Source organism: Simochromis diagramma, unplaced genomic scaffold (assembly GCF_900408965.1).
Source record: "Simochromis diagramma unplaced genomic scaffold, fSimDia1.1 OVJJ01000131.1, whole genome shotgun sequence".
NCBI lineage: Eukaryota > Metazoa > Chordata > Actinopteri > Cichliformes > Cichlidae > Simochromis > Simochromis diagramma.
The window spans coordinates 905231-918437 of record NW_024387200.1 but is presented as its reverse complement, the minus strand read 5'-3'; the positions used below and the strand labels follow the sequence as shown (position 1 = coordinate 918437).

The following is a 13207-nucleotide window of genomic DNA, read 5'->3' as shown; positions in this document are numbered from 1 at the left end:
TGTGAAGATGATTTTTCAGTTTCAGTCAGCATGATGGTAAAATACGAGTGTGTGCATGTGTGTGATAATGTTATAGAGTTATATATATTTTACTATTTTATTAAAGAACTGTTTTTTATAACAATTTTAACTCCCACAGAAGCTGCAGATTTTCATAAAAAACATTCATTTAAAGTGAAATATGAATAAATACTTGAAGTTCACTTTTAATTAATCGATAGTTAACTCAAACATACAGTTTTAAAGAAAATGTTAGCAAAAGTCAAACGACTTTACTCGGTTGCGTGACCCTGAAGTACACCGACAGAGAAAACGGGCAGCTGCAAGTGTTAATGGTCCTTCCACATGTTCCCCTACAGAACATTTCTCAAGATTTACTTCTCTAGATATATTTCAATGGCCAGAGGCTTTCTTTCACTCATGGTAGTTCTTGCTGAACAAGTCAAGGTTGCGGAGGGCTGAAGCCTAAATTAGCTGTCATCCAGCAAGAGGCAGAATTCACCCTGGACAGTTTCAGGCTCAAAGACACACCTATGACCAATTTGGGATCACATCATGTGTTTTGACTGGGAGGAAGCCTGAGAAGCCAGAGAGAAGCCAGAGAGGTACAAAGAGAACATGCAAACTGCACACAGAAAGACAGCTGCTGGATTCGACACTGCAAAACAGTTGTCAATTTAAATTAAAAATCTGATTACATTTAGACTATTCAACAGTGAGTTATTGTCAATATGACATTCATTTATTTGTTTATAGAGAATCACTGCTAGTACTTCTTGAATTCTGTTTTTATATTTTATCTGTTTCACTGAAGAGCAAATCAGCCATCAGAGCCATGCAGCGCTTCCCTTCTTCTTTGCAGGGCTGGTCGACTAATTGGATTTCCATTTAATTACATTTTTGGCTTCTGGGGATAAAACGATTACTTTTCTGCCTTTATTTTTGCTATAAAAACAAGAGCTTTTGGTCAAAAAACCTACAGCGCATGAAATAATTGAAAATGGCTCCCATTGGTGAACCAGTAGAAGGACAATTAATGGGTGCCTGCAGGTTCCTTTGTTTTCTCTCACCCGCTCTGCTTTTGGGTTTCTGGGACGTCATTTGGTTATCAGCTTCAGCTCTCCCTCGTTTCTTTGCAGGGCTCTTATTGCCACCTGCAGACATCTTGTGGGAGAGGCTGTAGGCCAGCAGGGATTGGCTTTACATTTAAAAGCAACTGCTAATCTGGGCCCCTGACACCACAGCCATGTTTTTTCAATTCATTTATTAGTTTTAGTATGTTTAATATATGCATGACATTAATTAATAGTTATACTAAACATTCAAGATTAGAATTACTGCCACATTAAGCTATAAAATAAAAACACCCCAACTACACATTAATTAAGATTTATAACTAATGCTGCGCAGCGTGTAATGTGAAAACAATTCTAATTGCAATGGTTGGAGAAGAGATTGGTTTAATTTGGCAGTGAGATACTCTGTGTCTTTGCTCTCTTATTATGACACTCCAAAGGAGGCAGTCCCTGTAGGAGCAGTTAAGAGATGAAGCAATAATCTTTCAACAACAATAACCACCTGTGATATTCTTCATCCATATTTTAGAAGTCATTCTGAGAAAACTGCTGTGCTTTTATTTCTTTAATACTTTTCTCAGCTTCTCCCAGAGTGCCTTTAGATGACCCCAAATAGCAGGCCTGGGGATGCTGTCAGCTGGGTTTATCATCATTATCTGACACGTGGAAACAGAAACAACCCATGCAGCAGTGACAACATACGAGCGAGCCAAGAAAAAGAGTGTTTCTCCATTTTCTGTTATCAAACTTTAGTCCAGATACTGGAAATTTGTGGGTGTGACATCACTTTGGCTACATTATCTTAAGCAATAACAATTCAACATTTAGGTCTGACGTGATCAGTCAGGCATCAGGGTCAGAGTTCGGTCTTTACCTGCTCTAGTTTGGTTGCGAAAGCCACGGTGACAGAAAGGACAAACATGTCGGTGCAAAGATCTGCCGGCCCTACTTGATGGTATCCCTGGTCTGGGATCAGTATGGCCTCCAGCTTCTCTGGGAGTAGATCGGTCACCGAGGAGGAACCTACACCAGCATAGCAAGGAGATCAAAACAAGCAGTAAATAAAAGAGCAAAAACAAAAATCTTACAGGTTGCAGATGTGAAGAAACCACAAGTTTTATTTTTATTCACTGAAACCACCAATTATTCCTCTCTGATGTTTGCTGGTAGCAGAGCAACGCTTACACAAGAACCGGAGCTGAGCCTGAAGTGAGACTGTACAAAACCACAAGCAAGACATCATGGCTGCAAACCAGGAACTGTGTGAACAGAAGTTTAACTCTAAATCGAGCAATGTTCACCTCAGACACATTTTCAGATGTGAAGTGTACAAACTGAGATGTCAGAACAGGTTGTTACAGTAACTTGGCAGCAAAAAGGACTCAGAGTTAGGGCTGCAACAATAAACTAAATGCTTAGGTAAAAACACGGCTCTTTAGCACGCCCTTGTGTTAAACGATGAGCAGGCGAGTGTTTCATTCACATTTGTTACTAAAAACAGACCTGCAACTGAACATTATTTAGGAGCAACGCATCAATAAAACGTCTGACAACATTAAGCCCATGTAGCCCCCAGTTTTTCAACAAAAACACTGATAAGACAACAACAGCAGTGATGATGACACTGTCACATACACACACACCACCGTGACTGAGAAAGTGAGCTCAGATTGAGTGAAAGAAAACGTGTTTCTAGCATCCAAAATATCCTGGAATTACCATTAAAACCTTCCCTGGGAAAAAGCTAACGTCCTTCATCAAACCACCTGGTCAGCAAACTCTGACATGAAGAACTTTGTAGCTGCTCCATCCACTGCCGTTTGGTTTACACAGCAAATAAATCTGCAGTAAGTCTCCAGAAGTTGTATTAAAATATGCAGATGAATGTTAACTTGGTCTGAAAGGATGTTTAAATTACACAGCTTCCTGAAGACTGACGACAGACGTCTTATTTTACGTGGCGCGATGCCTGCAGCACACAGGGTGAGTCTACAGGGGGGCATTTTCAATTCCTCAGATTAATAATGAAATAATACAAAATACTGTGTTAATTAAACTGCATTCATATTTTTAAAAACTGAATAAAAAATATTCATAAAAATAAAAGCTTTTTTTCCCAGCAAGCCAATAAAAATGTACATGGACCAATAAACTCTGAACCACTGACCTGTTAGGTAGAACGCTGAATTATTATTACGTCTACATCATTAACTTGTTGTCAAAAGCACACAAACACTTGCCTCATATTAATGTCAGAAAACCTTCCAAGAAGCAAGAGTACAAATTGCTTACATATCTTATTTTATTTAGCTTTGACTGCACTTGAGAGTATTTATTTATTCAAAATATCTAATATTTATATATTTTATTTTTTTTAAATTACGTTTTAATATGGCACATAAATACAATCAAAGGATTTATTTTTTCTGACAGACGTTATATGCAGTTAAACTTTAAAGCATTACAATTTCTAAAATAGAAAACAATGAAAAGTTCATTCTGAAAGACGTGCTTTTTGTCTTTTGAATGTTTATTATTTCTTATTAATAAAACAAAAGCATTTCTTATCTGACTTCTCGATTAATCGACGGAATAATCAGTTGATTACTCGATTAGTAAAATAATCAATAGCTGCAACCATTCTCAGTAAAAATATATTTATTCATTTTCCTGAATTACCTACTTGTGTATGCAATCTTGTGAAAAAGCGGCACATAGCATTTAGACTAAGTATAAACTATGATAATCTCAATGAAAATATTATATTTGTTTTAAATGTAATGAGTAATAGAATAGCAGTTCTTCACCCTCATAAGTAAATCGTAAACAGAAACATAGACTGAGTGCTCCCTTATGATTTTTTCCCCCTGCAGTAACAGCCGAAACACAAAGCCCTCGCAGTCAGTGCACTTTAACAGGCAAATATGAACTAAGTGAACTTCAGCTCGAGGCTCAACTTTATAGACTTGGAATATTTTCCCAGAGAAATGATGAGATTCAATTTTCTGAATGTGCGACTTTATGATCTTACAAGTGCTCACTTCACAGAAAGGAAATCCCACAATCTGAGCTCCTTCTGCAGCTATGACCCTGTAATGACTAACATAACACATGACTAATGCTATGTTATGTTATGAAAGAGACAGACCATCAGATCACTGTTCTTTACAATGTCAGTAAAAGTTACACCAGATCCTCCATCAGTGCACTAATCTGTCAAAATGATGGATAAGCTCTGGAGTTGTCTGTCATTGTCAGAGAAAAAAAGACAAGAATTTCTAAAAATACATTTTTTTTCACAGCTAGAACCCTGGAGGAGGTTAAAAGTATGCCTGGTTTAAATAGAGACGGATTTTACACATTAAAAACTCTGGATTTAGGCTCCATGTATGCTGCCAACCCACTATTCTCCCTTCTTAGATTTCAAACATGAGTCAGTGTTTTCTCTACAACTGAGCCAAGATCTGGACCTTTTTCTTCTTACTCACACTTTATATTTGAGGGTGACCAAAACCTAAACAGTAAGCAGTAACTTTATAGAAGGATGGTAAAGGAAAATAAAATCCCAAGCTTTGTCTTTTGCCCTGATTCTTTTAAGTTTCTTTAAGGCGGGAATATGGCACAGCAGTGACGACTCAGCACAGAGTCCGACTGGACTTCAGAAAGAAAAATAGTTTATTAAAATGTAGACTGTTCCAGCTCATCACCATCAAACACAAGTAATACAATTAAATAGAGAAAAGATAAAACCAAGGAAGGTGAAAACAAAAGAAAGAGAGCTGGGAGAGCTCACCTTGTCGGGGCGGGGCCTTCTTGGCTTTGAACCTATCAGGTGAAGGTTCAGAGGGCTTGTTGTCATTCTCCAACACCATGCTGAGCAGAAGGGAAGGTTTCTGTTTGGTGTACTTACTGCTGAGCAGTGGATACCAGCGCGACTCCTGATACACACAACAGATTTATCAGAACATCAGCCCTGCATATCGAATCTTCTACCAGCGCACCTCTGAACAGACAGACAGAGAAGACGTTCACCTGTTTGACCTCCTGAACTGATCGAAGGTCAAGGACAATGTAGCCGACGCTTTCTTTTTTCTTGCTGACAGGGTCAACAGCAAAACACTGAAGCTTGATGGGAGTTCGCTGCAGTCTGAAGAGACAAGGCCATCAAGAGGCATTAGTGTGACTCAGCTAACATTTTCACAACCCTACTGTAGAAAGTTTTTTTGTGGTTTGAGAGAAAACTTGTTTTCTGTAATACTTCAAAAGGTAGCTGCCTAAAAAAATCAAAAGTATTAGAAAGAACATCCAAACAGTCAGACAAACTGCTGTGATCGAACACCTGGGGACAAAGGGAAGGAAGAACTTCCTTTCAACAGGAAAAGACCTCCACCAGGGCCAGGCTCAGAGAGGAGTAGCTATCTATTGTAACAATTTGGGAGGTGAGGAGAAAAAAGAAAAAAGAAACATTGAGCAACGAGGACAAAACATAATTAGCCAAACGATTAAATGAGAAAATAACCAGGGAATCATGAACTAGCCAAATAAACATTTGTTACAGCTCAACAGAAACCTCTTTGACTTAAGTCTTAAGAAAGTCCAAACATGTGAATTATGGAAAATTAATAACAATAATCAGCCTCTGTACAGTTGTGAAGAGGCAGAGCATTAGGTACAGACATCAAAAACCTTTTTTGGTCCCTGGTTGTTGTTATTTTTCTTCCAAGGTTGCAGTTCCAAGTAACTCTACATGTACTTGGCTATGTCCATCTTTTATATACAGTCTATGGAGGCATGTGGTTGCAGCTCTACAGTCAATCTTTTCAACCTACTGTAATTTAATGGAAATTGTTCTAATATTAGTATTTTGTGGTTCTTAATTAAATAATTAGATAATAATAATTAGATTTTTACAATATTACCACAACTTTAACCTCAACATAATTTTCAAAAAAAACAGTCGCGTCATCACATAGTAAATCCAGTAGAATGTGCTATGCTTCCACTGTTTACAAGCATGTAGCAAAGAAGCATCGCAGCTAAACACAGTGGGTGGAGTCAAGGTGTGTATTGACAGAACAGACAATATAAAAGATAGACATGGACAGGGCTGGAAAAATTAATCCAACGACAAAGACCTTTTGTATAAATCTATGATGAAAATAACAGCTGTATCATGAGATCAAAAATATTAAATTGCTCATAAAGCCCAGGATGTGATTAAAAAGTTTCAAAAACACATGATATCTAACCTGTGCTGGTGCAGCGTCCTGCGGTCAAGCTCCCAGGCCAGCTCGGTGCTGAACTGCGGTTGCTCTCGGTGCTCTACAGGATCCGTGGCCAGCTGCTCTCCGTCAAAGCTCGCCTGAACCACCAGACTGAGCCGAGGACTCTTGGGGAAGTGACGACCTAGGGATTGACACAAAGTGTTTCCGACACACTGGTTACACAGATGCTGATCAATTCTCTACTTTGTCCCACTTTCTATTGTGTACATCAAAAGGTTTTGATGTACACAGCAGAGAAGCACTATATAAGAATCAGTCCATTTACTTTTTACCATCTAAGTAGCTGTATTAAATGATCATGACGTCAGTATAAATCAATATGTGACTATGACATATTCGTTAATTGAGCTGGCCATTAATGTCATGGTAAATTTGGCCTTTTAATTCGAAATAATTTAAAACTCTTGCATTCAATTCTTGTTTGTGAATTTCACTAAAGATGTGTGCTGTATAACTACTCCACCTTGTAAAAAGAACAGTTTAAAGAAATCATATAAAGGCCAAAGCATACAGGTGGACGAGAGACAGAAAGCAGTGAACTCCCACATGGGGTGTTGCACCTGGCCACCCTATCTACTATGTGCTGAGCCACAAATCAGAATACTGATGCATTATCTCTGAAAGCCTAAATTCATCAAAACACCAACACAATGTGATGACTTGCAAATTCAACGATGACATAGAAAGTCATAGGTGTAAGACGCTTTCTCAGCATAAATGACATTAACGTGGCTTCTATACTGTCCCCTGTGACAGGAATAGCTGCTTCACCAGCTTAGGGCGTGTCATTCGAACAGCAAACACTTAATGCCTCCTCAGCCTGGATTTAATTCACCGACCTGAGATCACCACCAACACTTGCAGCAGCAACAGGTTCGGCTTTTCCCCATGGGACTAACAACACCCGTTAAACGGCTGCAGTTGTGGTACCAACGAGTCAAACACGTCACGTATAAGCAAACATGGCTGGTAGCTCTAATGTAGGAGGGTTATCGGAGGATATCCAGCTCTTTAAATCGCTCACCTTCCAGAATGGACAGAACGATGAGAAGTTGGTCAGTCTTCGCAGCCATGTTGACATTTGTATAGCAGGGAAGTGAAAAAAAAAAGTTTTATTCAAAATGGGAAAACTCTCCTTCCCGCCGCTGCTCAGCTGAGTTTTGACGAAGATGTCAAGGTAAAGAAACGTAGTTTACATAAAGAATAACTGTACGACCGTTACAGGCAGCAAACAGCCGCTTTGTTGTCAAGCTTTGGCGCCACCCATTTTGTTTTCAAAGAGGAAGTGATGATAAAGGCGCCCGAGTTCTTAGCACCTCATGCTGGTTGGAGGTGGAACTGCAGTAAAAGTTAACCACTACTACTATTACTACTACTACCACTAGTACTGCTACGTCTGCTATTACTACCAGAGTTATTATAGTTTTGTGTTTTCTGAGTATTTTGTAATTTAGTTTTGATTTTTTTTTTTTATTCTAATATAACTGATTTTCATTTAGTTTCCAGCGTGGGTTTACTTATTTAAATTTACTTCCTATAGTTTGAAAATGTTAATTTTGAAAGCATTATGTTAGCACATGGAGGGAATGTGCTGAAGGTGATGTTTTGGACAGTCCTTGTTGACCACAGCCATGAATATGGTGGCCCTGAGAGGCCAAACGGACTGCAACTTAAGAAAACACAAGCAATAAAAAAAAAAAAAAAAAAAAAACGCTGCAAAAGCGACAAGGGAAATAGGAAAAGCGAAAACAGAAATAGAAAAAAACAGACTTCCAAAAGCACAAGGGAAGTGTTTCTGGGGAGACAATAACCTGACGGACCAGTTGCAGGAATTTATTATTACTGCTTTCAGTTTTCCTATTTCCGTTGTCGTTTTTCCTATTTCTGTTTTGTTTTGTGTGCTTTTGCAACCTTTTTTCTTATTGCTGGTGTTTTTTTAAGTTGCAGTCCGTTTGGCCTCTCAGGGCCACCATACATGAAGGCCTCAGGTAGGTTATGATAACAAATTATTTTAACCAAATTAACATTAATGCTGAATTTAAACAAAGTTACTTTTGCAAGTTCACAAAATCGTTTCACTTATTTTTTTTTTATCTTTTTTTATTATTTTTTTCAAGTCTAGTTTTCATTTTAGTTTAATTTTAGTTAGTATTAATTACCTTGATTACTACTATCAAGTAAGCAAAGAGCAACACACTTAAACCGAACTTCTAAATTCAACCATGTCAAATAATCATGTAATATTTTGAATGACTGACAGATTGTTCATTAATATGAATTAAATGAAATATTTTTGTCTTGTATTATTACTATTAGTATCATCTTCTAACCGTTTTCCAACAGGACCCTATAAATCACTTGTACCTTACAGAGGACAGATGTTTGCCTGTCATATGCAAGGTGTTATACTTCATCACATAAAACTGTTTTTCACATAGTTATTTTTCAAACATTTAAAAAGCCAATGGTCAACATGCTGCTGAAACACAAATATCCTGAAGAAAGAAAGAAAGAAACAAACAAAAAAAACCTTCACTGACCAAAAATGTATATAAACATCCTTTAATCATGATTGCCAAACATATGAATTAAGGCATATACAGTATAAAAAAGCAACAGCAGGTTTCATGTTTTTGTACGTTTTCAGTGTGTGAATAACTGGATATACCAGGTGGATGAATTGAACATACCAAGCAGCCTTTTAAAGACAACACTGTGTCTCCCAAAAGTTGACAGCATCTTGTAAACAGAGTTCATAGCACTATATTCAAGTAATAGAATGATCACTGATACTATGCAGGTAAGGTGTTGTGAGTGAGGCAGAGCTACTCATAGACAAGGTAGACCACTGGGATGATGTCGTCAGTCAAGGGGCCACAAGAGGTTATTTATAATAAATACAATTATACAAAAAGGAAGCCCCCTACTGTTCAGTAGGGTTATAACCCCAGTGCACACTTTCCTGGCGAGGTTATAGTCACAATCGTTTGTTGAGTGCTCATTTGTTAAAACATGATTATTCTGTTAATTATATAGGGGGGGCATTTAATCTAATGGCTGTGTCTACTTTGTGATCTCCAATTTTCTGTGATATTTGATCTATTTGATTCACCTTTCATATAAAGGCTATTGTCTAATTAATACACACAAATACACATACTGCAGCACTGTGATATTGAGCTACTCATGTCTTTAGCCTAAACCAATAGTCATTAGTCAGTGCTTCCAAATTTTTGGAGATCATACTGGTCATACTTGGAACTGTTCTGAGTCTGTAGCTGATATCGAAACCATTAACTGGCCCTCACTCTCAGCCATAATCCTCTTGACATGGTGGCTATTGATAATAGCTGACCATCCAGAGGCTTTTGGATCAGAGGGCTGGTGAAATAAGCCTTGGATTATTTGCTTGACTGACAACCTGAAACTATATTTGCGGAAACAGCCTATTAGAGGTCTACTGTTGGTCTTTTTAAGCACATATGCCAGATATAAACATTATCACTCTGACAGTAGTTCTCCAGTGAGTTTTGAACAAATTTTGGATCATCTGTAAACATACATGCATCTACTGAACCTTATTTAAGCTGGCAGTGGTACAACACCAATGGTAAAGTCAGACCTTTGTGTCTATCAGGGACTCTGCTGTGAGCTAGTTAACTTGTAGAAAGCATGGGAGCAAGAGCACGAGCAGGGCGAAGGATTGTGGCACTCCACATATACAGTATGTCCCCACAGTCATCACTGACAATACAAATGTGGGCATTTCAACAAAAGGATCATTCCAGTGTGCATCCACTTTTCATTATTTGAGTGCAGATTTGATCTCATTAGATATTTCTGGCAACTTTTCTATCACTGTAAGTGTCATTGAAAATAAATATTGTAATCAAACCAACTATTTTTTTCCTAGAGCCCAAGAATCTTAAAATATTCTGTTGTATGCATCTAAAAACTGTTTAGATGGCAAAATGTTGTAATCGAAACTGAGCAGAATCTCATGCAAGTCAATGATTTAATGCACAATGTGAAAAAACAAAAGAATAACAAGAAAACAGAAGTCAACCCCAAGTTCACAGTCTGCATCTAGTCGTTCCATTTGATAAACAAATCGGTGCCAGTTATTGTTTTTGGTTTTTTGCCATCAACTCACTATTTTACCTGAGTGAAAATACCATGTTTCAGACAGCCTCGAGGTTATTGTAAATAATTTCCATTAGAAAGGAAAACGTTCACTGGACTTATCCTTCACAGAGAGGTATTTTAACAACAGAATTTATAAGCCCCAGTCTGTACATCTGACTTCAAAATCACTTTGACATTAAGCCTTGAAGTTTGCTCTTTCCAAGCTGTTTAACTTGAGCTCATCAGATTAGACGTATCATGTCACATATCACATGATCTTTCACAGTAGATCAAACTATAACTGTTCTAATTTGCATTTTTTAGTCTATTTATAGACTTTTAGAGTAATCTGTATTTGACATGACTGCGAGCTCCAGAACTTCAGTTAGATGGACCCTGAGCATGCCTCAAAAAACAATTCAGCTTTTGAAAACACGATCTCTATATTACTCATAGCCGCTGCTAAACACTGTTGTTTTCGCTGGTTTTATCAGTCTGGCTTGCTCGTGCGTGCAAAAACATGCATGCGATGCTGCTGTTGAATTGCAGTCTTTCTAATAGCTGCTGGAGGCTAGCTCCAAAATGAATCAATGCTCCTGCAAAAAATTTAGTTATAAAATTAGTTAATTCTGCTCTTTCATAAGAACTCTATAAGGGATGAATCAATTTTTCTGCTCAGCTTTGGATTTTGTTAAGGCTGGCAGGTGTGCCAACCCAGGTAGCTGTACCTGATCACTGTCTGCTAGCCTGCACCTCTTCTCCTAATCGGAGTCTCTAAACTGGATCTCTCAACTGTGTTTGTGCCGTTGGTGCCATTTGAAACATTTTTAACAAAACTCTATATACATTCTACATTGTATGACCTGCTGCGCAGGACATGCTCGTGCAAATAAAATTAAATTGTGCTTAAGTTATAGTTAGTAATTAGTGCTATGTAAATTTCTCTTATATAGCACTAATTAGCAGATATCTGTGTCTGTGCATTGCACTGTTAGAGTCTATGGATGTAACTAGCTAGCTGATAACTTAGCACCCCACTCCCGAGGCCAAATATGAACTCCAAACAGACTAACATGGTGGGGACCAAAATGGTAAAGGTGAGGCTTCAAAAGTAAAGGAAGTCACAGTGGCCATGTCCTTCTCTGATGTACAAAGCTCAGATGCATGTGATGTAGATTTGCAATGCGTTCAAAAGAAATCATCTGTTACTTATACTTCACTCAACAGTGGCCTAAATATAGCACACCTGAAAAACTATCTGTACGCAAATAATGAAAGTGCATCCAGTAGGTGTGAAGATATTTCACAGACGCTAACATCCCTCAGGCACACTGCCACTCATAAGAAGCACAAACTGGGGCGAACTGATTGTATTCATCACGTATGCAGTCTAACCAATGACATCACCACATGTGCTGCAGACAAACTGAAGCCAGCGAGATAAACAGTGGCTCTGTTCCTGCCGGTCGTCCCCGCTCTGCCCTCTGCTCCCATACACGGCTGATGGAGATCAACATAGTGTACGATAAAGCATGTTAGTGCTCTGCCATGAATCTGTACAGAATATATACACCACTGGGTTCCTACATGGCACTGGGCAGGTCAATGTGAAGGTTTACTCTCACATAAAGACAATACAATCAACATGGTTACGCTCAAGTTACAGGTTAGTAATACAAATGTAGCGTCAGCACTATGGAGGGAGGAGGACTTCCACTTCAATAATCATAATGAGAATAATAAGGATAATAATAGACTTTTTAGCTTCCTAATGCTGTTTTTGTCCCATTTAAAAAAAAAAAACAGATCCACACTAATGTGGTAAAGTGTAAGTCATCATCAATACATTCAGTCATATCATCATCATAATACACGACAATAACTGTGCATTTCTAAAGTTAAGTACCACAGCCCTGGTTGGGCTGAGTGCACGGCGCTCTGGGATGTTTTGTTTCGTACATGCCACCTGCTTCTGTCAAAACTCTGTAAAACCAAAAGCTCTAAAAGTCAGTGATTCTGGATTTATACAGGTAGTTCGTCCTCAAACAGGTCCTGGTCCTGCTTCCCGTCCTGCTGTCAGCTCATCAGTTCCTCTGTGATGAGTTATAAAAGTGGTTCTTCTTTTATTAGTAAGAAATGAAAGAAGTTTATTTTTCTTGATTTTTTTTTTTTCTTTTTTGTTCTCTGCCTCTCAGCGAGGCGAAGCTTATTCAACACCATGGAATTGATGTCTGATAAATCTGCCATTCCTCATGTGAGACGTGGTCACATGGTCCTACTTCTTCCCTTCGCTGTCTGTGGAGACAGGAAAAAAAAAAAAAGGTAAACTTTACTACACTTAGGATTTATGCTGAACAGAAGTAGAGATGCATCTGTGCTGGGTGAAAACAGTCAGGCCTCCTGTTTAGATTTCGCTCAGGTGACAACACAATTTCAATTACAAACACTGTCTATTAACTGCTATGATTGAAATTAATGCAGCATTGTTGTGCTTTCTGTCATGTTTTTCAAGAACCAGGGTGGACAACCTGCTTCTTAATGTGTAAACATGCCATAAAACTGGCTACATCTACTTGTTGTTATCTCATGTTAATGATATCCCCAACATTGCATGAATAGCTGTTATAGTCCATAAAAATTCTTCCTCCTCTCAGAGGACACTGAATCGTGTAAACTATAAATAGGACAGATTATGATTGTTTCACTTTGTATTTTTATTCT

At 38.2% G+C, this 13207-nt stretch overlaps 2 protein-coding genes and 1 long non-coding RNA gene across 7 annotated transcripts in view; 1 reads left to right on the top strand and 2 right to left on the bottom strand.

Annotated features, from left to right (window-relative positions):
* The window catches only part of LOC120745600 (centrosomal protein of 120 kDa), a 33790-nt gene extending 26127 nt beyond the window's left edge, over nt 1-7663 (bottom strand). The window contains exons 1-5 of one of the 3 annotated variants that reach the window (XM_040050600.1): nt 7386-7663; nt 6326-6482; nt 5109-5223; nt 4870-5014; nt 1951-2099 (exon numbers count right to left, since the gene is read on the bottom strand). In XM_040050600.1, coding sequence (XP_039906534.1) covers nt 1951-2099; nt 4870-5014; nt 5109-5223; nt 6326-6482; nt 7386-7434 — 615 coding nt within the window. In that variant the 5' untranslated portion in view covers nt 7435-7663. The remainder of the gene's footprint in view (nt 1-1950; nt 2100-4869; nt 5015-5108; nt 5224-6325; nt 6483-7385) is intronic. The other 2 variants (XM_040050599.1, XM_040050598.1) reach the window with 2 other exon arrangements.
* On the top strand, nt 7426-12836 carry LOC120745616. Its single transcript, XR_005698674.1, has 2 exons — nt 7426-7538; nt 12682-12836. It is a non-coding gene; the product is annotated as an uncharacterized LOC120745616 (long non-coding RNA).
* The window catches only part of znf608 (zinc finger protein 608), a 66038-nt gene continuing 61738 nt past the window's right edge, over nt 8908-13207 (bottom strand). For all 3 annotated transcript variants that reach the window (XM_040050588.1, XM_040050589.1, XM_040050590.1), the window contains one exon: nt 8908-12781. In XM_040050588.1, the coding sequence (XP_039906522.1) occupies nt 12762-12781 (20 nt within the window). In that variant the 3' untranslated portion in view covers nt 8908-12761. The remainder of the gene's footprint in view (nt 12782-13207) is intronic.